This window comes from Panthera onca, chromosome B3 (assembly GCF_046562875.1).
Source record: "Panthera onca isolate mPanOnc1 chromosome B3, mPanOnc1 haplotype 2, whole genome shotgun sequence".
NCBI lineage: Eukaryota > Metazoa > Chordata > Mammalia > Carnivora > Felidae > Panthera > Panthera onca.
Window position 1 is genome coordinate 40,682,703 of NC_138344.1, and position 25,670 is coordinate 40,708,372.

A 25,670-nucleotide genomic window follows, 5' to 3' on the forward strand; every position below is an offset into this window, starting at 1 on the left:
TCGAACACTTAGCCAACTGAGCCACCCAGGGGCTCCAACTTTTTATATAGATAACAAAAGTTGAAGCTGAGAAACATTTCATAATTATAGATTACTTTTTGGTTTAGTGGGAACTTGGAGGGAGGCATCGTAATGGTAGAGTGGCAGAGTGCCTCGTCTTGTGGTTCTTTCTGTTCTCAACTGATGAAGACTTTTTTGACCCTTCTCTTTTCCTTCTCCTTCACATTTACAGGTACTCCAAAGGTTATTAGTTTTGTCTCATTGAAATGCCTTGATTATAAATCATACTTTTAAGTTGTTTTCTTCCAGCAATTATTGGGTAATACCCTGCAATAATAAGAGAAGTAGATAAAAATTAGATTTATCTAGCATTTTGCAGTTTAGAAAGTACTTTCACATATTCTAACTCATGGAATGCTCATAACCACATAAAGAACATTTATTCTTTAAATGTTCTGCTATCAAAGCTTCCCCTTCATCTTCTTTCTAGGTATTCTCCTCTCCTCTTTCTAGGTATTCTCCTCTCTTTTATTTTATACTTTGGGGCCATATTAATATTTTTAAAATAAAATTTTTACCATTATGCTTTTACTCGTGGCACGAGACCTTTGTTGGTTTCACAGCAAGCTGAATAAGGAAATCAAAACTCCTATATATGCATTTAAGATTATCCATATCTGATTATAACCTAGGCTTCTTTTTTTATTATCCTAGAACTTTGTCAGAACGTCCTGAATGTTAAATGAATTTGTTTTCACTGCAGCAAGCATCTGTTACCCATTACATATCAGATACTGTATATGTTGCCAGGGCTAAAAAGATGAGTTGAACATTCTTCTTGACCTCTTTAAGGCATAAATACACACACACACACACACACACACACACACACACACACACAAAGTGAGAGAGAAGAGGAAAACAAGTGAGAAATGTTAATAAAATTTTTGAAGCTGGAGAGTAGATAGTTAAGTGGTAATTGACTTAGCAGTCCAGAGCAAGCTGATGATTGAAAGGGTAGGGGGGTTTGTAACATAAATTACACTAGTTAAACTAAAGAATTGGAGACACTAGGAGCTCAGAAAGTAGGGATGAAGTAGGGAGAAGGAGTAAAAACAGAGAGCTTAGCTGCAAGTCTATATGTGAAGCAGTCAGATGGCAAAATCATCTCCCTCCCTGGCATCCCCTGGCAGATACCCTGTACCACCCTCACGGGAGATGGCAGGTTCACACTGTAGAAAGCGAAACACACTGTGAAACCTGGGCTGCCCAATGGGGAAAATGAGAAAAAGCTTACCCGCTGATTGGTGAGACCTCCCCCACCACCCCCAATCCCCGCCCTGGACTCTGGAAGAAGCAGATCTGTAAGTGCCTGGGATTTCTTTAAACTCTTACCTTTTTTTTTCTTCAAAAGAAATCTGTGCAATTTCTATAATATAAAAAGTTTGTTTTACTATAAAAAAGATTTTTCCCAAATCTTCAAAGGAAAGTGAGGATCTAGGAAAAGCGTGCCTTATTTGTATAGCTTATGCCCTGGCACATCTCCACATATGTTTGGTTGTGCATACCCTAGGGTAAGAAGCTAGCATTCAAGGTGATTCACACTCTGTCCCTATTGGATCTTTCTGACTTGACTTCTCACCATTTTTCTCCATTTATTTTGTGCTCCATTCATGTCGGTCCACATGAAGTATACCAGATTCTGTGCATTTTCTATCATGTTTCCATCTCACTATTCACATTAGTATTTTTTATGTACTATGAAATACCCTTTATTCTCTCCTCTGTCCTTCTGAGACTTACTGTGAGTGCCACTTGTGGCCGGATGCTTTATACTCCCTCATCCAGGCTCCTCTATGGACTTGTTCATATTTCTCTTTTAACTCTCATCACATTATGTGATTAATTCAATAAACTTGTGTGCCATCTGTACAAGGCCCTGTGTGAGGAGCTAGATTATAGTCTCTGCAGGGTGAGAACTGAGTGTTACTCATCTTAGATGTCTGATATCTGCATATTATGGGTAATCAATGTTCAAATGCTTACCCCTACCTCTGGTCTTTTATTTTTTTAATTGGTCATTTATGTTTCCTCACAAGTGGTTATTCAAAACACAGGTTTGATCATGTCACTATCCTACTCAAAAACTTTGTTTTAAACTTTAAGTGGCATTGAGGACTTTTCTCATGTATACTGAGTCTTACTTTTCTAGCCCTGTTTCTACCCTAACCCCTCTTTGTCTGTCCCTACCACTTCCTGATCCTCACAATGCAACTTACGGTCCGCCTACTCCCAGACCACCTATCATTCTTAGACTGTGCCATCTAGTTTGTCACTTTTTTGTTTGTTCATACATCTTCGCTTTGGGATGCCTTTTCCGCTTCTTCAACTATTTAAATTTTTTTTTTTTAACATTCATTATTGAAAGACAGAGACACAGCATGAGCAGGGGAGGGGCAGAGAGAGGGGGAGACACAGAATCCAAAGCAGGCTCCAGGCCCCAAGCTGTCAGCACAGAGCCTGATGCGGGGCTCGAACTCAGAAACTGTGAGATCATGACCTGAGCCGAAGTCAGACGCCCAACTGACTAAGCCACCCAGGCGCCCCTCCTCTTCTTCAACTATTTAAAATCCTACTCATTTTTTAAGACTCTTGGGGGAAGGACATAGAGGGAAGATAAAAAGAAAAGAATTTATTTCCTGAGAACTCCTGAATTGCCTTCTCTCTTTTCTTGCTCACAGATCAGAATCTAGGTTGGTTACTCTATTACATTTCTACCACTACCATACTTCACTTTAAATGTTGTATCTATTGAATTAAAGATCTGTTACTTCACACATATACTTCAAAGATTCAGTTATCTTCGACACTAATGGCATGTTATACTTTAAATGAGTGAGGGATGAATTTTGGTACCCCTGCCTCCCATAGGAATTCTCATTGTAAAAACTGCCGGGAGGGTGTGTCTAATTCAGAAAGACTCCTAAACATACTTACAATTTGAAATTGACTGTTTTTCTCTAAGTAATACTAAGTTCTTAGGGTCAGCCTTGTGCCAGAATTGATTTGGGGTCACAATAATAATGCTTATACTGTGCCAGGAAGGGCTATCCTGAAAAATCTTTATGCAGAATTGTACCTGGTGTGAGATAAGTCTGTGGCTAAGCTGAAGTTTTTTGTTTTTGTTTATTTAAACAGAAAATAAAATTTAATTTTGTACATGCAGGGAACTTTAATTTCCCTCCATTGGCTGTTTCTGCCTCATCTATTCCTCTCCCAGTTATTAGTTTCCTTTTCACAATTTCATCAGATACATTTTTAAAAATATTTTTGGTGGGAAGATTAATCAGAAACACAAATTGACTTTTAGAAGCTGAATGCAATTAATATATAGGGAAAAAATACCTGTTTTCTACTTTGGTTTCTTTAAAAAAGAAGTTGTTCATCTTTAATGGTATCTTAGGTATTTCTCTGGCAGTCGGCAAGTCCTTTATTATGTTACTTGCACACAAAAGTTATTCCTAAATTAGTGTACTCTTTGACACATAAAGGTGCTCAGCAACCTGATAGCCTTATTAAAAGTATAATGGTATAGTTTGCAAAGGGCTGCCTGTTGTTTAGATCTTGGTTAAAATAGTATTGTAAGCAGCCTTTTGTTTCCAAGATAAAGCGTGTGTGTGTGTGTGTGTGTGTGTGTTTAAGAAATAGTCATTTTAATACCTTAATGTATATCTTTCTATATTTGTTTTTTTATATATGAAATTTATTGTCAAATTGGTTTCCATACAACACCCAGTGCTTATCCCAAAAGATGCCCTCTTCAATACCCATCACCTACCCTCCCCTCCCTCCCACCCCCCATCAACCCTCAGTTCTCAGTTTTTAAGAGTCTCTTATGCTTTGGCTCTCTCCCACTCTAACCTCTCTCTCTTTTTTTTTTTTTTCCTGCCCCTCCCCCATGGGTTCCTGTTAAGTTTCTCAGGATCCACATAAGAGTGAAAACATATGGTATCTGTCTTTAATGTACATCTTTGTGTATCCTTTTCCATGCCTTTATATCTAGCCATGTACGTGTGTGTGTGTTTGTGTGTGTGTGTGTGTGTGTGTGTGTGTGTGTGTGTGTGTGTAAATACATTTACTTCTTTGTGTTATTTAAAAAGTAATTATACGTGCTGATAACTTTTCATCAGTCAGTGTTTGTTTTGAGTGTCTGTGATGTGCAGAACAGTTGATGAGGCATTGAGAGAACTGCTGGATAAATATTTCCTACCCTCAAGATATTTATAGTCTAGCTGATTAAGATAAGACAAATGTATAAGAAGAAATGTGAAGTCCAGTGCAGTGGCTAAACCACATGGTATACACTAAACACTCTGGAGGAATTAAAATTCGCCTTTAAGAATGAGTAGAGGTGGGGAGGTGAAGACAGCTACATAGCCAGCATGTAGTATGAGCTCACAAAGTGGGTAATTGCTATCTTCATCCTCATCCTCATCCTCACTCCAGGCACTTCCTCTAGATGTCTAGGAGAGTATTGATTCCACTTACTGAAGTAGAGAAGTTGAGAGGAAATAATCCTTACTATTTCAGGAAGAACTTGAGATGTTTAAGTTATGCAGGTAGAGAGCTGTTTTCTGCATATAAAGAGCTAGAGTTGTGGTGCAAAAGCCAAACAGCTTTGAGAATCATCTACTTACAGTAGGTAAGTTTTAGTGCAGTGACAAATAATCTATAATTCCCATTTGTTAGTTTAAAAAGTGAGGGTTTGTGTTTATTGTGCCAAGAGTTAAAATTTCTGCATCTTTGACATTTTGGCACTTCTTGGTTTGCTTCATGGCTTAGTTGTCGGGAAATAATAAATAACAAAACGTGTGTGAGAGAAAAGAGACTTGTTTTCTTTTTTCTAAGTTCTCACGTCTAACTTAAATTTCCAAATTCTCAAGTGGTTTCTATTCTTGTCTTACTGGGTCTCATTATTTCTTTAGCTTTTCGCTTATAAATCATGTTTCATATATGTGAATAGCGTTGGGAACGTGACCTTTCTCATGACCCTGTAAGCTAAGATTTTGCTTTGCATTTCCCAAAATAAATGTCACTAAAACATATACATTCTGCTTTTCCCCTAGGTAAAAATCTCTACACCAATGAATATGTAGCTATCAAACTGGTGAGTAGAATCTATGTTTGTAGTAATTATATTTTGGTGCCCTCACCCTTCACATATCTTTTCACAGGAAATAGTTGTAAGCATTCACAAAAATAGTAATGTTTTTTTCTCTTGCATATGGTCCCACATAGTCATTTTCCTTTAACCGTATATAGTGCTATAGTGATGAATCACTGCACACTGTATAACACTCTATAGTTAGATGATGCCAACTATACTTGTAGCAACAGTTGCATCAAAAAATAGTTATTAAAATAGCTTGAAGAAAAAAAAATTACTGGAAGACTAGTAATTTCTGTGCGGTTTGTACCTTTCATAGTGCTATTTTAAAAGATAAAAGCATTGGAAATGTTATATTTTCTTTTGCTTGACTGATCCATTTTTAAAATGTAAGGTATTTATTTATTAATATACTTAGTAGAAGACCAAATCTGATCATCAATTCATTGCCTTAAATATCCGTCAAATGTGAAAAACACATCTTGTCAAATTCAAAGCAAAAAGTTCACTTGGTTTTGTCAGCACTAATGAATAACTAACCTAGTCATTAAAGATAGCATCCTCTTAAAAAATGTGTATTATTTTTGAGGAATAGTAATTTTAGGAGAAAATTCTTTATATTTAAGGTCGATACATAATCATTTCTAGTCATATGAAATATGTCATATGACTAGTTTCTATGAAACTGTGTAAATGTTTGTCCTGGTAAGTTTCCCAGGATTTGCAGCCAGTTTGGGCCTTTATTAATTGGAAGACAGGAGTTAATGGTTGAAGGAAGTATCTTGTGATAATTGTAGTAGTGCTGTTCTTTTCTAACGAATTACACTTAACCACATCCACACCTGCTGTGTGTGTGGATTGAGCTTGTCATTTTGTGGAGGAGTCAGAGGTGTTTTGTGAAGACAACTATCAGACGTTATCAGATTGGTTTCTTTGCAAAGATGTAGACCAGAAGCAGGGCTTAGAGCAGGTAGCTGCTAGGGAACCAAGGGTTTTGTTTGTTGACTTGGAACTCTTTTTAGAGAAATGGGAGCAGGAAGACAGGTAATACTGTAACAATGCAGGCCAACCATTGTCTCAGATTGAATATCAAAGGATTAACCATAGTTTTTATTTTTATTTTATTTATTTATTTTTAATGTTTATTTATTTTTGAGGCAGAGACAGAGCATGAATGGGGGAGGGCCAGAGAGAGAGGGAGACACAGAATCTGAAATAGGCTCCAGACTCTGAACTGTCAGCACAGAGCCCGACACGGGGCTCAAACTCACAGAGCTCGAGATCATGACCTGAGCCGAAGCCGGACGCTTAACCGACTGAGCCACCCAGGCGCCCCACCATAGTTTTTATTTATAGGAATTTGGTTCTGTAAAAGTGTTCTCTAGCTCATCTGCTTTTTTACTTTTTCTGTTTTACGACTTTGGTAAGTTGGACTAGCAACCAGGAGTAGCTCCTGAAACACTTGAAAATACTGTCTCAATTCTGCATATTTGTTACTGTCCCTTTATTTATCCAGACCTCTCTAGAGCCTTTTTGTTAGGGGCAATTTTTTCTATCTATATTTGTTCTTCCAAGTTCATACTAGTCAACCTAGTTAGATAAGCTTATATAATGTATTGTTGACATGATGGATCACTGCATTTCACTTACAGTTTATTAAACTTTATTCTACTTTGTATGGCCTAGAATAACGGCTAAAAGTAGATCTCATGTCATCTAGTATGGTGTGTCTCAGGAGCTCATTTCTCTTTGAAATAAATCTTAAATAAAGACTTTTTGTAGGATAGCAATCTTGTCTGTGGGTCTCCTCTTTTGCTGTTAGGCTGTGTTCTCCATGGGAGATAAGAGGGCAGTAACTGAGCTCTTTTCATTGTAACAGCAAAATTTGCCTTAAGCATTATTGTCCTGCAAGGTAGCCGTCTGCTGTTGGTTTAGGATTTCAGGCAGACATGTGTGTTCCAGAATAACTGTGATTCTGGCAAATAGCCAGCCCTCTGTGGAAATGTAATCAGCATCTGGCACAGAAATACAAGGAAGCCCTGCTGGTACTGTTTTCCTTCCACTTTGTTTAGATCTTCGTTTTGGGCTCTTGTTTCTTAGATTTGGAGGAACCTTTTTAAAAAACCATACACAACATAAAATAGTATAATGAGCCCTTCCTTTACCCCCATCACCAAGATTTCCCAGGTTCTTTTTAACAGAAGTTTTCTTTCTTTTACATATATATATATATATATATATATATATATTTTTTTTTTTTTTTTTTTAATGTTTTATCTATTTTTAAAACAGAGAGAGACAGAGCATGAGTGGGGGTGGGGCAGAGAGAGAGGGGGAGAGGGGAGACACAGAATCTGAAGCAGACTCCAGGCTCTGAGCTGTCAGCACAGAGCCTGACGCGGGGCTCGAACTCATGAACTGTGACATCATGACCTGAGCCGAAGTCGGACTCTCAACCGACTGAGCCACCTGGGTGCCCCTTAACAGTTTTCTAACAATTGTTAAAAAAAAAAAAAAAAGAAAAAAAAAATCTCTTTATGCTGTTAATCTTGCTGCCTGCCACAAGATGTAGATTTAGTGTTTACAATGTCCTGTATTCATAGTCTTTCCAGGAGAGCACCTTGAAGCTTCAGTTGTCTGAGCAGTCTTCAACTATATGCTAAAGGGGTTGGCTTGAAGGGAGTAACACTTTCATCTATGATGAAAAGCTCCTGCTATCCAAATATATGTGATATGCATGCCCACATTCAGCCTTGTAACTCTAAAGAGTTTTTGCTTTTTCAATCTGCTAGCTTAGTTACCCAACATCAGGTCAAATATTTCCTATCTCAGCATCTACTGTGAAGTTTTAGAGTATTATGTTTGAAGAAGGATCTGTGGCTTTTTCATTCATTGCTCCATTTTTCTCCAGAAAAACCATACAGAATGATCAACCTCTGCTTCCATATTAATTTGTTGTCACTGTTTCTGTTGGGGTTCTTGTGAATTATTAGCAATTGTTCTGAAGGACAAATTCTGTAATTGGCTGCTTTAATGGTGCTCCAGTGGAAGATCTAAAACCAGATGGAGACTCTCCAGAGTGATCCTTTCCTATTTGAAGAGAGAGATGAATAAAGAAGTGACTATTTAGAGTGTACTTAGCTTTATGTACTTTTTCTTTTGACTACAAGAATCTTGAGAAGCTTGAACTCCCAACTCTGATGATTGCTGATTTTATAATCAAAGAAGGATATGTGTTCTTTCATAGAGCTCATTAGGGGTATGAACTATTTTAGCCTCTGAATTTATTTAGAAAAACCTTCCTAGAAGCAAATGGATAGACTAGATAACTTCAAGGAACTTCTGAATTCTGTGATTTATGGATTCTATTTCTTAAGAAAAATGCAAAAACTTCAAGTGGGTGCAGGAAGAACTTTCAAAGATGATCAAAGAACTCAATAGGACCAATGAGGAAAGGTTAAAGGAATTAAAATTACTATGCCTCAATAAGAGATGTCTAAGAAATGATTGAATAGTTTTGTAATTTGAGGATAGTTGTTACAGTATTCACAGGTTATTGAAGAGCTATTTTATCTTGTTGAGGACAAAAGAGAAATAGACTTAAGTTTTGGTAGTAGAGATTTAAACTACTTAAAATACCTTTGAAATCGTGAAATGTGTTAAACATCAGCATAAATTGTCAAGGGAAGCTGTGGGATCTCCTTTCTTTGAACCTGTCTTAAAAAGAGGACAAGTAACCATTCACCTGAGAAAGGACAGTTTTTTCAACAAATGTTTTTGGGAATATCAGATATCCACATGCATTGAAGTTGAACCATTACCTTGCATCCTATGTAAAAAATTAACTCAAAGTGTATCAGAGACCTAAGTTTAAGAGCCAAAACTATAAATCTCTTAGAAGAAAACTTGGAGGAAAAGCTTCATGACATTAGATTTGGCAGTGATTTTTTTGATATGATACAAAAAGCACAAGGAAGAAAAGAAAAAAGATAAATTAGACTTCATAAAAATTAAAAACTTTTATATATCAAAGGACTCTGAACATTGTGAGAAGGCAACCCATGGAATGGGAGAGGATATTTAAAACTCGCATATCTGATAGAGAATTGTATCTAGAATTTATCATTTTTTTCAGAGTTTTTATTTTTGAGAGTGTGAGCACAAGCAGGGGAGGGGCAGAGAGAGAGGGAGAGAGAGGATCCCAAGCAGTGGCTTAGACCCTAGAACTGTGAGGTCATGACCTGAGCAGTAATCAAGAGTCGGATGCTTAACCAACTGGGTTACCCAGGTGCCCCTAGAATTTACCATTTTAATAATTTTTAAGTGTACAGCTCAGTGACATTAAGTACATTCATATTGTTGTGCAGCCATTGCCACCATCTCCAGAACTTTTTCGTCTTCTTCAACTACAATTCTGTACCCATTAAACACTGACTCTCCATCCCCACCCTCATAGCCTCTGGCAACCACAATTGAATTTTCTCTCTGTGAATTTGACTGCTTTAGGTACCTCATATAAGTGAAATCATGCAGTATTTGTCCTTTTGTGTCTGGCAGATGCCTTTCCTTTTCCTTTTCCTTTTCCTTTTCCTTTTCCTTTTCCTTTTCCTTTTCCTTTTCCTTTTCATTTCTCCGTTCTCCTTTCTCCTTTCTCCTTTCTCCTTTCTCCTTTCTTTCCTTTCACCTTTCCTTTCCAAGTTTATTTATTCTGAAGTAATCTCTATACCCAACATGGGGCTCAAACTCACGACACTGAGGAAAAGAGTTGCATGCTCTTCTGACTGAGCCAGCCAGGCGCCCTATGTCTGGCTTATTTCATTTAGCACAATGTCTTCAAGTTTTATCCATGTTGTAATATATGTCCGAATGTCTTTCTTTTTTATGGCCGAATGATATTCTACATATGTGTAGAACTAAAGGTAATCATATTTTGTTTACTCATTTGTTGATAGATACTTGGGTTGCTTCTACTTTTTGATTATTGCGAATAATGCCGCTATGAACACAGGTGTACAAATATCAATTTGAGTCTCCACTTTCAGTGTTTTCAGGTATATATCCAGAAATGGAATTGCTAGATCATGTGGTAATTCTGCTTAATTTTTTGAGAAGTTACCATACTGTTTTCCATAATAACTATACCATTTCACATTGCCACCAGCAATGCACAAGAGTTCCAATTTCTACTCATCTTCACCTACGCTTACTTTCTGCGTTTTTGATAATAGCTATCCTAAAGGGTACGTAGATCAGTCTTCTAGGGTAATGTTTGATTTTCTTGCTAACTAGTCTACTATACAGTCAGTTGAGAATAATTAACCAGCCAGTTCTTGAAGTTCAATGTAGAACAAAATGACCTGGTAATTTGGCTGTTTTATCTCCAAGGGCTTTAGAAAACTGTTTTTGTAAACTTGAACATCATATTGATTAAAGATACATATTTTAATTGCAATTACAATCTTTAACTCTCTTAAGTGTAAAAATAAATATGCATATAATGTTCCAACAGCTTTATTTGTAATAATGAAAACTGAAAACAGTCCAAGATGTCTGAAAATTATGGTATGTGCATGTATGCATGTGCACGTGCACACACACGCATACACAAAAACACTACAGCCATTAAAATTTATATAAAGCTTTATGGGGCACCTGGATGCCTCAGTTGGTAGAGCATGTGACTCTTGATCTCAGGATTGTGAGTTCAAGCCTCACATTGGGTGCAGAGCCTACTTAAAAAATTATATAAAGCTATGTATGGCCACGGATAGATGTCATTATTACATTGTTGAATTAAAGATACATTGCAGAAGAGCAAATATACTATGATCTCATTTATTTTAAATATATTTTTGAGTATATATTACATATAAATATGTGTATGAATAAATATTTGGAAGGACATTCACCAAAACATTAATAGTGCTTTTCTTTAAAATGATAGAATCTCAGATTATTTTTGCTCTCTTCCTAATTTTTGTGTATTTGAAATTGTTTTCTGAGCGTATGTCATTTTTCTAAAAATAATAAACCTATTTATCACCCAAAATTCATAATAAAACAAGCAGGGAATACATGCTGGTATTTAATTAAAAGGTTTGGCATCTGGTTTCCTAGGAGAATGTATTTCAGAAGAATACTTCTTGGTGAGGGAGCTGTTGTTGAATGATGGCTCATACAGAGTATGTGTATTTAAATATCCATGGAAGGGATTGTATATACTTCACCTTCATCCTTCCCTAGTTGTGCTTTCAAAGAGAAATTGTGGTAAGAAAATGCTATCATATATGGATATCATCTCTAAAATACTAAGTGGTCTTGGCCCTGGTTTACTTTGAAAACCTAGGAATGGAAAAATTTTTTATTTGTCTAAATCTGATCACAATTTCTCTTCTTGGGTTTCAGGAACCAATAAAATCACGTGCTCCACAGCTTCATTTAGAATACAGGTTTTATAAACAGCTCGGCAGTGCAGGTAAGTCAAGTCTGTTTTCTCCATGTACTTAGCCTATAGCTTAGCTGAAAGACCAAAAGTATGCACATTTTCTTGTCTACTGGACCTTTTTTTTTTTTTTTTTTTCTTTTTTACCAGACCATGTATCTCCCCTGCTTGCTGGATAGGTAATTAAACACAGTCAACTAAAGCTACTTGCTCTCTGACTCCTGGAGGGCCATTTGATTGGGGATTTATGATGCCATGACTATGACCACAAACCACCTGAAACACACTGGTTTGAAGTGTTGCTTTATGGTAATTTCATTCTCTTCTCATTTCTTTACACCAAAAGAAAAGAGGAGGGGTTGGTAATTTGCAAACAATATTTTATGATAGTGAGACTACGTATCTACTTTGAGGATCTACTAAAATACTTGTTCTGAAATACCATAACATTGTCATTTTATCCATTTGAAAGACCTCGCTTATGTTATTGTAATAACCTAAGACCTTTGAGGAGTTTTTAAAATTAAGTTTATATATTTTTTTAAACGTGCCTATTTTTTATCTAAAAAATCTAATTTCTGAAATATCTTACTGGCTTCCAGGAAAATATCTTGAGTAAGCAAATGTTACCAACCCTAAGGAGGTTGTACCTATGGGATATTGCTTGCAGAAGATGAAATTGTTCAGCACTAGTTTCATTGTTTGACATTAGTTAGACATTCCTCTACTTTTTGCTTTCTTCAGTGTGATGGTTTTACCTGAATGACTGAAGCATGTTTTTATTTCAAGTACCACTTATTGAAGGTACTATTGAAGGAATTTGAGTTTCACTTCCTAGAATATAGAGAATTATATAATAGCCACACAGTGTTATTCAAGTTGTCTTACACACTGACTGTGACAGTAATCAGCCATAGTCCTAACCTAGCAAGGCCACGATAGGCATTTGCCTTTCATTGAACCTAAAATGAGTTCTTACTCACAATAGCTTCTTAGTATATGTTTGTTCATTTAGTTTGCAGGACATATGTATAACTTGAGGCTTGTCTTTCCAGAACTAAACTTTCTTTTTAAGTTTATGTATTTATTTTGAGAGAGAGAGCGCGCACAATGGGGGGGATGGGGGCGGGGGGGGGGGGGGGAGAGAGAGAGAGAATATTCCAAACAAGTTCTTTGCTGTCAGAGCAGAGCCCAATGTAGGACTCGATCCTATGAACCATGGGATCATGATACAAGCCAAAATCAAGAGTGAGATGCTCAACCAACTCAGCCACCCAGGTGCCCCCCAGAACTGAACTTACTTAAAGTTAGCTGTTATGTTGTTTGTGTTTTTTAAATTTCAGGGTGACAATTATTACAACTCATTTATGATATTTCTATTAATTTAAATGAGCTATTTTAACAGCCATTTCACTAGTTGACCTTTATGCTTTTATGGAGTTTTATTCAACTGGAAACTTTACCTCTTTTATATATATATATATATATATATATATATATATATATATTGGCATCAACCCAGGCTTTCTGAATTTTGTGGTAATATAATTGATTTTGAGCACTTAAACATCTTTAATGCCATATTGGGATATTTTTCAGTCTTGATTCTGTTACTGGTGATTACATATTGAATGTTCTTTAATTGTAATTACACATTCCATCCCCCAGCCCTGCAATAAGACCATAAGCTCCCGAGAACAAGGCTTGTCTCTTCTGCACCCTTGTGTCTCAAGTTTATCTCAAGTCCTAACATAGTTCTTCCACATAGTAGGTAGTTAGGAAGTATTTTTGTGACAGAAAAAAGTTAGGAAGATTTGATAAGTTTTTGCCTTTTTAGATTTTTGCCAAGTTATTAATAAAAATATTTCCTGAGGATGGCCAAAAAAGGAAATTTATTTTAAAAGTAAATCAGTTGACAAGAAAGTAGACAGGATTTGACCATGTCTTATTATAAATGTAAGCATGGGGGCCCCTGGGTGGCTCATTCAGTTGGGCGTCCAACTTCAGCTCAGGTCATGATCTCGCGGTTCATGGGTTCAAGCCCCACATCGGTCTCTGTGCTGATAGCTCAGAGCCTGGAGCCTGCTTTGAATTCTATGTCTCCCTCTCTCTCTCTCTGACAGCCCGGAGCCTGGAGCCTGCTTCGGATTCTGTGTCTCCCTCCCTCCCTCTCTCTGTCTGTCCCCCACTCGTGCTCTGCCTCTCTCTCTCAAAAATAAAGAATGAAAGAATGAATAAATAAATAAAGGCATGAACTCCTAGTTCTAACTTACAAGCACAAACATTTCTCTCCCTGTTTTTCTAGAGTGAGTTCCAGCTGCAAATGTGACTCATCACTAGTTAATGTTTAACCAGCCAGAGCTTATATGCCACTCTGTTCAGAACCAAGGTGATGTGGCATTGTAAATAAACAACCTTTCATGCCAAAGGCACACAGTGACCAAAATAATCTAATTGTTGTTTTTATGCACTAGTGTTTGTCTGTCATTATTCATCATACGCCAGTGATTTGCAAAATATTTGGGTATCATGACAAGGAATAGTTTAAAAAAAAAACGCATTGTGATTTAGATTTGTTCAAGGAATTAATCAGTCCTTTAAAATGGATGAATTTTTGGGGGAGGAATGAATGCTTTTAAATTAAAAAATGCTATTCTGACCATGTTGTGAGACTTTACATTTCTTTTTTTTTTTTCTAATATTTACTTATTTCTTTTGGGAGGGGGAGGGGCAGACAGAGAGGGAGAGAGAATCCCAGTCAAGCTCCACACTGTCAGTGCAGAGCCCGACACTGGGTTCAAACTCATGAACTGTGAGATGATGACCTGAGCCGAAATCAAGAGTCGGACGCTTGAGCAACTGAGCCACCTAGGCTCCCTGAGACTTTAAATTTCTGAAATAGGAACTTTTATATTGGCTTGGGAGTGTGACCATTTCTTCCTTCTTAAGTATCCAGGTCTTAATCATTACCTTGGGTTTTTGACCCCATTGCCCTGACCATATGATATGATCTGGAAATTCATAATCAGTTCCCTATTCACACGAAGATAGAATGGTGGCGCTAGATGATTGGGAACACAATTTAAGCTGGAGCTCTTCCTGACTGTCCCTTCTTTGATCTCTACCATCTTCCCTTCCATTCCATTCTTTTCTCTTGTGGGCAGTCACACCTCATGCTTTGTTGGCTGATTGTAACTTTGCCATCAAGAAATTTCAAGACCTGATTATTTACTATGACGATTGGTATCTCCAAGATAATCAGGGAAGAAAGTAAAGAGGACCTTGAAACTGAGAATGATCATCTTGATCATCGTAATAGCTATCATTTTTTTTTTCATTCATGGTAGAAATTAAATTATAAAATATGAAAGGATATTTTGAAAAAAAATGATGATCCATGCTCTTACTACCCTAACTCCGCTACGTTTCATTTGAATATCTCTTCATTTGCAGACATGTTTCATGGTTAATCTCAGTTACCTGTAACTACATCTTCTTTCATTTAGCATTACAGTATTTATTGTAATGCTGCAGAGTCTTTATGTTTCTAATAATTGTGTAATAGCCCATCTTCTTCATAGGCCATAATGTAGGCACCCACTGACTATTTTGTGTTGTCAGACATTTAGATTGTTTTTATTTGAGGAAATCCTTTCCCCTATTGATTTCTGATATTAGAGCTCAACACTTATATTTAGTTTCCCATTTCCCCCATATGATGGTGATTTTCAAATGTTTAAAGAGCTGTTAAATGGTAGGTTAGGTTTATTCCAAATGATTTAAAAGAAATTATTGAAAGAAATTATAGGAAGGATAAATTCTGGCTTTGTATAACAATTAGAATAGTGTGGAAGTAATCTAAATGTCATCACTATGGACCTGGATAAATAAATGGTATATTTATACCTGTGAAATTAGCTATTAAAAAGAAGGTAGAGCCCTATGTACTGATATGGAAATATCCCCCAATATATTTTTAAGTGAAAAGGTTTACAAAAGAGTCTAGTGTCATGTTTGTATAGTATAATAAGAAATACGTATATAGTACAGCTGTGTCCACATGAGCATAGAAAATACCTGATTGGATATACAAAAATTTAATAATGATTACCTTTGAAGAGTATGATTAGAAATGGAAAGTGGTGGCACTCTTAAGTTTTTAAATTAATCCTTTTTTATTTTTGCATTTTTCCCCTGATTATGTATCATTATTATTATTATTATTATTATTATTATTATAACATCTAGTTTTTTAAAAGACTGCAGCAGTGCATTTATGGTCTCCCTCCTTCCTCTTCTATCACCAAGTAACCCATTTCTGTCCCCATTTATCCTGGGCCACGTGTTAACAGTTTCAGGCATAAGTTCAACAAATGATAATAAAGTGCTACAATGTCTTGTTTCCTTTCTTTCCAAACACTTTCTTGTAGGAAGAAAAGCAAATTGTGAACTGGAATAAGCTGTTTTATGCAGTAGGATTTCTCGTCTCATAGGGGAAAGGCAGTTTTCAGGCAGAAGTTGAACGGTTATGCATTCTGGATATTTTGAGGGAGATTTGTGCATTGGGTAGAAGGTTAGAATACGTGACTTTTTAAAAAAACTATTTGAACCTAAGATTGAATAAAATTTTTTTAAAAAATCACATGTTACTCTACAAGAAACATCCTGGTACAGATATTTATGCTTGGTAACTTCCTTGGTTTCAAAAGATAGAAAAAAATTTTTAAGTTAATTACATTATAAATAGAACCCTGCCAAAGTGAATTTCCAATGGCCAAGTGAATCAAAATGGGACCATTACCTAGTGTTTTCACATAATGAGATGGCTGGGGATGGGGTAGATTTTTATTTGCATAAAGTGGTTGTACTCATTGAGTCTGAGATTACTGGAGGATTTCCAAAGTTACTACAAAGAAAAACAGTATTTTTTAAGTGCGAAACTGCAATGGTATGTAAGGATTAACTATGAAAAAGTATTATATTCTTCACTGTTGGAAAATAATTTCTTCAGTTTTGTCTTATTTTTGTTTCATTCCTTCTTAAATCACTGTGTTCTGATTTTTCAAAGCACAGAGGGCTTTGGCAGTGAGCACATTTATGCTTTTCTTTTCATATTTAGCTTCTATAGATTGTTCTGAATATATAAGAGTAGGAGTCATGGCTTAAAAATCGACTCTGGATTCCCTGGAACTTGCTTGCCCTCCTAGTTGCTTTAGTATTTGTTTGATACAATGGGCCGGCTTCATAAGAGAGAACAGTAGTATTTAATCATGATAATTAAAGGCTGCAACCTTTGCAGTCAGCAGGTGAAAGTAACCATCTTGTTTTCTTTTCATTTTTTTTAAATCATCGACGTTGTGGTAATTGTGTTATAGTCATTATGGGTAAGTCCCAAACTCATGTTCATGTTATGAGATTGTTTTTAGGTTTCCCTGTGCTCTCAGGGTCCTTTTACTTAGGAGAGTGTATATATATATATATATATATACATCATCAATTTTAAGATTTCCCAGCCCACTAATCCTTTATCCAGTACAGCACTTTTCCTGGTATCCTAACACAAAGGAATAGACTTGGTGGATGACACATTTGAGGCCAAGATGGGGCAAAACCAGAGGCCTAAACAGATAGGAGGCCTAAACATGAGAGAGGGGACAGTATGAGCCTGAAGATTCATAGCTACATATGGACTGGTCATATGGTAAAGGCCTAGTGTATGTTTGCTAAATTAATAAAAGATGAATAAACCAGAACCAAGCATGCAGCTAAAGTGACAGGAGAGAAAGGGAGGGAGAGGGAAGGCGTGAGCAAGGGCAGGAACAAATGAAAAAGGATGGGGAAGGGAGGAGTAGGCAAATGGCAAGAAAAGAGGACTCCAGATAGAGAAATGAGAATGCAAATAAATCAAATAGGGTGGAGACCTTTGACTTCACCAGAAGGAGCTATAAAGTTGCCATCTATTAATGTTCTCAGAGTTAACTATTTCTTAGGAACAGTGGTTTTGAATAATAACTGGCCTTTTTAGAGAAAGTACTAGAGTAGGGTATGGTAAATTCTCATCACTTCACTTGACATTTTGAAAGGCATAAATGTAATACAGACAGACACTACAATGGTCTCTTTGCTTCTGCAGCCTTCTTAATTGTATTGAGAGATCTTGAAGGTAGTGGAGGAACTCGCTTTGCTCTGCTTAAACAGTTAATTCCATTTCCACCCAGCAGCCTGCCTGGGAAAAATCTTAGGGACTCTGAGAATAACTGTCATGTCATAGTTGATCTAAGCCTGAGCTGCCATGTCCTGGATTTTCAGCAGCTATTCTAATCTGCTAATGAGCATTCTGCTTTGGCTGTCTTGTAAAGGAGATGTTAATCCTCAAATTTAAAAAGACAACAAGATACTTACTGCAGTTTCACAGTGTAACAAAGTCCAGCCAAAATCTTATTGGGCGAGAAAATAAGTGAACTGAAGTATCCAGTAGGTACTTCATATGGTTGGTTATGTTTCACTTTTCCCATTTTTGAGCACAGGAGAGTTTGGTAACTTACTTACCCAGTCACAGGGTAGGCACACCTGAACTAGGAATGTTTTTACACAGACTTTTTTCTTGTGTGTATACGTACACATATCCCTAGTAGATTCCTGAGGACTTCCACCCATTATCCCTTACCTAATTATAATAGAGTGGTAGAAGATAGTCGTGAGAGTGTTTTTAACTGAAGCAAAGGCCCAGAACTATCCCCCTCTCCCATGAAAGAGTAGGATTTCCTATTTCACATTGTGCCCTCAAATTTTATGCTTTAGAAGGCTGCCTTTGTTACTTCCAAAGCCTTTTATGGTCTTGGGCAATCTAGGTTTTGAAACATTTCTTTCCAAAGTAAATTAATCACTTACGTTGAATGTATATGCTGTGTGTACAACGGAGAAGCTCAGTGCTACCCTATGCAAGCCATTTCACCCACTGAAACCTTTATACTGTGAATAAAGACCATGTTCATAGAGCTTATCAGACTTTACAATTTTGAGATTTCTAGGAGAGAATGGTTTTATATGTCATCAAGAAAAGGTAGGAGGTTTTTCTGGTCCCAGAAAAAGAGCTTTGAATCTAGACAACTGTTAAATTAACAGGAACATGGTTTTCCTTCAACAGAAGAATAAAGCACAGATCTGAAGAAAATCATCAGAAAGTGTGAGATTGACAAAACCTTCTTGTAATGTTGTGAACTTCCTTAGGAGTATATTGTAAATAAGCTGGTTTAAACAGGAAAATTAAAAATAAGAAAAGCTGAAAAAAAAAAAAAAGAAAAGCTGCAGAGATATTGCAAAGATGGGAATTTTACTTAAAATAGAAGTGAATCATGTAACAAGAGTAGTTGTGAACAAGTAACATACCTCAACGTTGATGTCCAGTATATAGGAGCCCTTAAGGAATTTAGAAGAAACTTTTTGGTCTCCAGTTGGGTAGAAACTTTTCATAACAAGAGAAGAAAGGATGAAATAATGAACTGGATAAAAGAAAGTGAAACCTGGACCTTTCTTTCCACGTGTAAGTTTTTCAGAAGTCTCTCTGCTAGAGTTATTGTAGGGGGAGGAGATATATACTACTAAATTCAGGGAAAACTGATCTTAATGAGTATAAATGGGCAGCTTTGAAATTACATTTTAAGGACTGGAGATTTAGACATTTAACAATCTCTGATTATAGGCAATGTGAATAAGTGGAGACAGCTAAGAATTGGAGCAAGGAGCAAAGGTTGGCTCAGTTTTTCCCACTGATTCTTTGACTCAGCATTAACCATGTGCCCTGCTGTGCCTCAGTTTCTTTCTGATACAATAGGAAAAACTGCTTTGTATAGTTTTTAGGCCTGCTAGGGTTTAATGAGGTAATGTCTACAAAGGCCTTGCATTCTTAAGGCAGTTACTGTTTTACATTGAAAACTGAAGATCTTACTTTTCTGTAGAAATGGAAATATACTATGTATATTTCTCATAGCCTTTTTTTTTTTTTAATGTTTATTTATTTATTTTGAGAGAGAGAGAGCATGCAAGCGGGAAAACACAGAGAGAAAGGGAGAGAGAGAATCCCAGCACCGGGCTCAGTCTCACAGTCCCTCAAGATCATGACCTGAACCAAAATCAAGAGTCGGATGCTTAACTTACTGAGCCACCCAGGCCACCCCATTTCTCATAGCTTTAAAAAAATCTCAGAATGGGGGCCCCTGGGTGGCTCAGCTGGTTATGTCTGACTTTTGATCTCATCTCATGTCATGATCTCATGGTTCATGGTTTCAAGCTCTGCATCAGGCTCTGGACTGCTGGCACAGAGTCTGCTCAGTATTCCGTCTCTCCCTCTCTCTCCATCCCTCCCCCACATGTGCACTCTCTCTCTCAAAATGAATAAACTTTAAAAAAAATCTCAGAATGAAGAGGTAACAGTTTCATCTTTGAAGACTTTTTGATGGATTCTCAAGCAGTAGTGACTTAATATTTCCTAATCCTGACTCAAAAGAGCAGAATACAGCTACGGTGAACCCATCACATTTGTGATTTTGACGGTAGTGTGTTTCTTTCAGAGGAGCTGCATGTGGTCGTGTTGGAATACACTTATGCTCACTTAGGCCTCCTTGGTGAGAACGAATACTTCTACCTGCACAAGTCCCCTGCTTTTCCTGTCAGTTTGGAGGGGACACTTGGCCACAGTGGTCTTTATAATACCTGGGAAAAGAACCCCAGGCAAAAAAGATCACATTGCCATACCTGTTTTTGTTCCGTAAAACCAAATTCAAACTATTATGCAAGACCCAAGCCAGCTGGTTCAGTTAATGTTTGGTCTTTATATAACTAGATTTGTTTATGAATTTGCAAAGAAAGTGGTGTTACTAGTGTTGAACTACTGAAACATTGTAAGTCAGGTTTATTACAGAGTCTGTGGACTGTTAGTGAATATCAGTGCCCCCAGAAAAGGAAGGATGTATGTAATTGGGCTATCCCCCTACTTCCAGTGTGGAAGATGAGATTTCTTATGAATCCAGATAGTATAAAGGAACAGATAGTAAATTCTTTAGGCTTTGTGGGCTATCAGTCTCTGTGTAACTATTCATCTCTGTTCCTGTAGCACAGAAGCAGCCATAAACAGTAAGTAAATGAATGAGCTATATTCCAATGAAACTCTATTCATGGGCACCAAAATTAGAATTTTATGCAATTTTTGTGTATTATAAAATATTAGTCTTTAAATTTTTTCAAATATTTAAATATATAGAACCCATTCTTAGTTCTCTAATCATACAAAAGTACCTGGGCCAGATTATGGGCTTAGTTTGCTGATCTGTGCTCTAGCATGGCAGTGACCAAAACTTTTCTTTTTTTTTAAAGATTTTTTTTTAATGGTTATTTTTATTTTTGAGAGAGACACAGCATGAATGGGGGGGGGGGGGGGAAACAGAGAGAGAGGGAGATGCAGAATCCAAAGCAGGCTCCAGGCTCTGAGCTGTCAGCACATAGCCCGACGTGGGGCTCGAACTCAAACTGTGAGATCATGACCTGAGCCGAAGTCAGACAGTCAACCGACTGAGCCATCCAGGAGCTCCAGTGACCAAAACTTCTTACTCCTTTTTATCACTCCATTCAGTTTGCAGAATATGGAAATTACCTCAAAGAACTCTGTGCCACTCTCGAGGCACTGTAATGAGGGGACTTAGCCACATCTCTATCACTGTGGATTTTTCACAGTGTAATATGCTGCTGGATTGTGAGCTTTTTAAGGGCAAGAAACATCTTTTATTCATTAAAGTATTGCTTGCATATTACTTGATCCAAAGAAAAGACTCAACAAATGTCTGTTAAATTGATGAAATCCCAGTATATAAGTTCTTTGGACAGTATTTGACTGGCAGTGCAATCACCAACTTAAGTTGAAGCTTCTTTCCTTCATGCATACTGTCCTCTCCAAACTCAGGCTCTTCTTTATTTGCTTGTGATAGTAATTATTAACTGTATTAAGCAAGCAGAATAGAGATATGAATGAATAACTGAAGATATTAGAATGAAGTCCCCAAAATTGTTTCCGCAAGAATTTGCTATACAATCAGAGACATTTATATTCATTACTACCTACAAACAGAGTATCCAAGAACTAACTCCATGGTGAAAGTTTTAGAATTGAAGCCCGTGAAAGGTAGGAATTGTGTGTGGTTCTCATCAGTATAGTGGCTATAGCATTGCAAGTCTGAAGACCACAATAGCCCATTAGCAGCTAGAGAATGATTTGGATACAATCACATTGAACTGGTAGTCATACCTCATCAACGTTTTGCTTGGCTTCCACTCTCAACAGTTATAGTTCAGAAAACACAGCCTAGATCTCTTAACTCTGCTACCTAAAAAGGAGAGTAGCGTTAGAGGATAAATTTGCAATTATCTATGTGCAGTTTGCCCAAAGGTAACAAGAAGTTTTTCACTTAAAAAATTATTTTTGTAAATTCTGGAGAAAACTAATATCACTGAAGGTTTAGAAAAATATATAAAAGAAAGATTGAAGTTTTGGTCACCACCGTGGTGAGTCTCTATTCACAGCTATTATTTTGTATATTTCCTTGTTTTTTTTAATGTATATATTTTTCATTAAAATGTTTCTGATTTATAGATGATTCTGAATCATTTATAGAATCATTTATAGATGATTCGTTTATCAAATGGAAAGGAATAAATTTCAAACAGTGCTGTTTCTTTTAGGCTTTTTTTTTTTTTTTTTTTTAATTCCAGGATAGTTAGCCTACAGTGTTATATTATTTTCAAGGGTACAATGTAGTGACTCAACAATTCTATACATTACTCAATGCTCATCATGGTAAGTGTACTCTTAATCCCCTTCACCTGTTTCACTCATCTTCTTCCCCACCCCCAACCTCTCCTCTGGTAACCGTTCCTCTGGTAACCTTCTGTTCTCTAGAGTTAAGAATCTGTTTTTTTGGTTTGTCCCCTTTTTTACTTTGTTCATTTGTTTTGTTCCTTAAATTCCACATTTGAGTGAAATCGTGTGGCATTTGTCTTTCTCTGACTGACTTATTTCATTTATTAGCTTTATTATTTAATACAGATTTAAGAGATGAGGTACCAAAAGGGTGAAATGAGTTCAACATCAAGTTGAATATTGTGATTGAAAAATAATGGCAGGGTGTCTGGTGGGGTCTGTTGGTAGAGCATGAGACTCTTGACCTCGGGGTTGTGATTTCCAGCCCTATGTTGGTGTAGAGATTACTTAATAATAAATTAATTTAAAAATTTTTTTTTAAATTTTAGATAGTGCAAGCAGGGGAGGGGGCAGAGGGAGAGAGAGAGAATCTTAAGCAGGCTCCATGCTCAGCAGAGCCTGATATGGGGCTCTATCCCACAACCCTTGGGATCATGACCAGAGCTGAAATCAAGAATTGGCCACTCTACCAACTGAGCCACCCAGGTGCCCCGAAATTTTTTAAAAAATAAAATTTATTAAAAAAATTTTTTAAAATAAATGCATTACTGAAAGTATTGAAAATAGTTCTAGAAAGATAATAAAACATGTTAGAAAATAGATTGGCAAGGGCTCATTTTTGTGCTAGTTTATTTTTAATTTCCTGTATGGAGGCACTGTCATAATGGGGACTTGGTACCTAATTTGAGGCTATAGGCTTTGTTAAAAATTCTAAGTTATTTCTTAGAACACCATAGTTCAGTTCACTTGGCTGCTAGGATTGCCTAATAGTCAAATAACTAGATTGCCACCAGCTGTCACAGATCACATCTAACTACCAGTTTCTAGGTATCTTATTTAAAATGCTAGGATTTCGAGGGTGATTGTTTTTCTATGGAAGCCAACTGTTAAATACAAAGTCACATGTAAGGTTAGGAGCTAAAGATAGCACACAAGTGAAAATCACATACGATCAAAGTTAGCCTTGAAAAATCCCTTATATTGCCCATAGAGTAATAGTCCAACTGGATTTGTATATATGATCATGGTCAGTAAATATGTACTGCAGAGTATGGTTATATAGTATATACAATGGTACATAGTTTATCTAGTAAAGTATACATCTGCAAAAGATTTTATGGTAGTTTTTAATTCCTCAAACTTTGACCAAATATATATATCGTTAAGTTTGAGTAAATAAATTTGGTTCTTAGGCCATTCCACATCTACTCTTTCTTCATTATACTAATTTTTATGAAAGGCTTGATCTAGTAACTATGCTAGCAGTTTACGTCTCTGTTTTCTACCTGTAAGTTCCCTAAGGGCAGAGTCTGTGTCTTTTTTATTTCTTCGCTCCCTAAAGCAAAGTGTAGCGTCATCTACACACACATAACTGCTCATCTTCCTCCTCTTTAATCATCATAAGGAAAATGAACAGTTATGTGTGTGTATTGGTCAACACTGTTTTGATTACCATTAACAGAATCTATTCTGAATAGCTTAGATCCAAAAGGAAATCTTACTGGAAGATCACAGGGATTTGTCTTGGAATAGGAAGGAAATATTATACAGATCTCACTAGGGATTGGTACAAAGCACTGGAAAGCCTCTAGAAACCCAGACAAACTACTCTGTCTCTGGCTTTCTGTTCACCTTTTCCAGACTCTTAATGCTTTATTTGACTCTTCTGCTTAGGGTCATAAACTGTCTTGCCTCATTGTTTATTAGCCCTCTTCTTTTCTCCACATTACCAGCTTTCTCTGCTTCTCCTTACATGTGGTGGAAAAAGGCCTTACACATAGCCCCTGTTGATTTAAGCGCCAGCAGAGATGGACTGCAGACCTGTGTCCCAATTGCAAGTTCCTGGGAAAGAGACCGGCTGACTCAGCTTGGAAAGGCTTTCCAGTTCGGGCCTAGGTACCTTATTCAGTGGGTACGGAATCATGTAGAATTCACCATTCCACAGAGAGCAGGTTCTCTAAGAATGTGGCTTAAGAACTGGGAAAAAAACAGTTGATCGTGTGACAAGAGAAGGATGAGTTTACTGACCATATTTTTCTTCTCTTCATTTAACACTTGCTTAAAATGCAAAACATTTTGCCTTAGGACATTTCAGCATCTTGAGATTCTCAAAGTAGAGTGTGAACACAGTAACTGTGGATCATCCTGGCATAGGGTAATGCATATTCCAAAAAGAGAACTGCCTCTTTCCCAGTTCATTGTGCCTGTGTTTATTGTACTTCCCATACTCTTACTGAAAAAGTAATGCTAGGAGGGAAACCTGCTTTGGGCCTTTATTATCAGAGGCAGACCTTCTTATACTCTGAGGAAGTCTGGGATGATAAATTGAAATATAAAGCCGCATCTGCCAAACTTAAGGACTTGCTCTTTTCAACACGAGTGGCTCCTTTCAGCATGAGCATTTCACTTATTTGAAATAAGTTAACATTAGGACAGTAGCGGAGCCTCTTATTAAAAACAAACAAAAAAAGGTAAAGTCCTATCCATTGAGTAAAAGGTGAGGGGGATGTTTGAAAGTATCTAAACCTCTGAATATACTTTGCAGAAGGAGCGACCCCAGTGCCACTCTTGTTCTCTGAGGGAGCAGAACCTAAATATAAAAATGTCCTTGAGTTGGTGACTCAGCAGCAAGAACCTGAGATGGGTACATGGAAAGCATCTTCATCTTACAGTATATGGAATGAACTTTAGACAAGGAAACGTGTGGTGTGGTCTTCATCTTTTCCTTTAAAAGTGTGTATGTGTATGTGCATGAGTGTGTGTTTCCAAATCTATGCACACTGTCTAGAAAACATTTTAAAAGGACATTTAAATACTTTCATTCATGTTACAGTATAAGTCCAATCTGTGGCTAATGCTTAATTTTATGAAGAAAAAATAGAAAGGGTTGTTTTCATGTACTGGGCTATGAAGGGTGTAGTTCACATCCTTAGTACTAATAATTGCTAGTCTTTAATGGAGCTAATTTAGTAGTGATAGTTCTGTGAATGTTCATTCATTCTCCTAAGGATCCTAACCTAAACCTGTATTAACTAACCTCACTAGTTAGCGGAACAAAGGGAACTGTTATTTCTGAAGCACAGCATTTGGTA

At 36.8% G+C, this 25,670-nt stretch overlaps 1 protein-coding gene across 18 annotated transcripts in view; it reads left to right on the top strand.

The window, feature by feature from the left end:
* CSNK1G1 (casein kinase 1 gamma 1) overlaps window positions 1-25,670 on the top strand; it is a 168,265-nt gene that overhangs the window by 80,105 nt on the left and 62,490 nt on the right. For all 18 annotated transcript variants that reach the window (XR_009605933.3, XR_009605934.3, XM_060618316.3 and 15 more), the window contains 2 exons: window positions 5,127-5,167; window positions 11,573-11,642. Coding sequence is in view for 16 of the 18 variants with exons in the window: in XM_060618316.3 (XP_060474299.1) it covers window positions 5,127-5,167; window positions 11,573-11,642 (111 nt within the window). In the remaining 2 variants the exon portion in view is untranslated. The remainder of the gene's footprint in view (window positions 1-5,126; window positions 5,168-11,572; window positions 11,643-25,670) is intronic.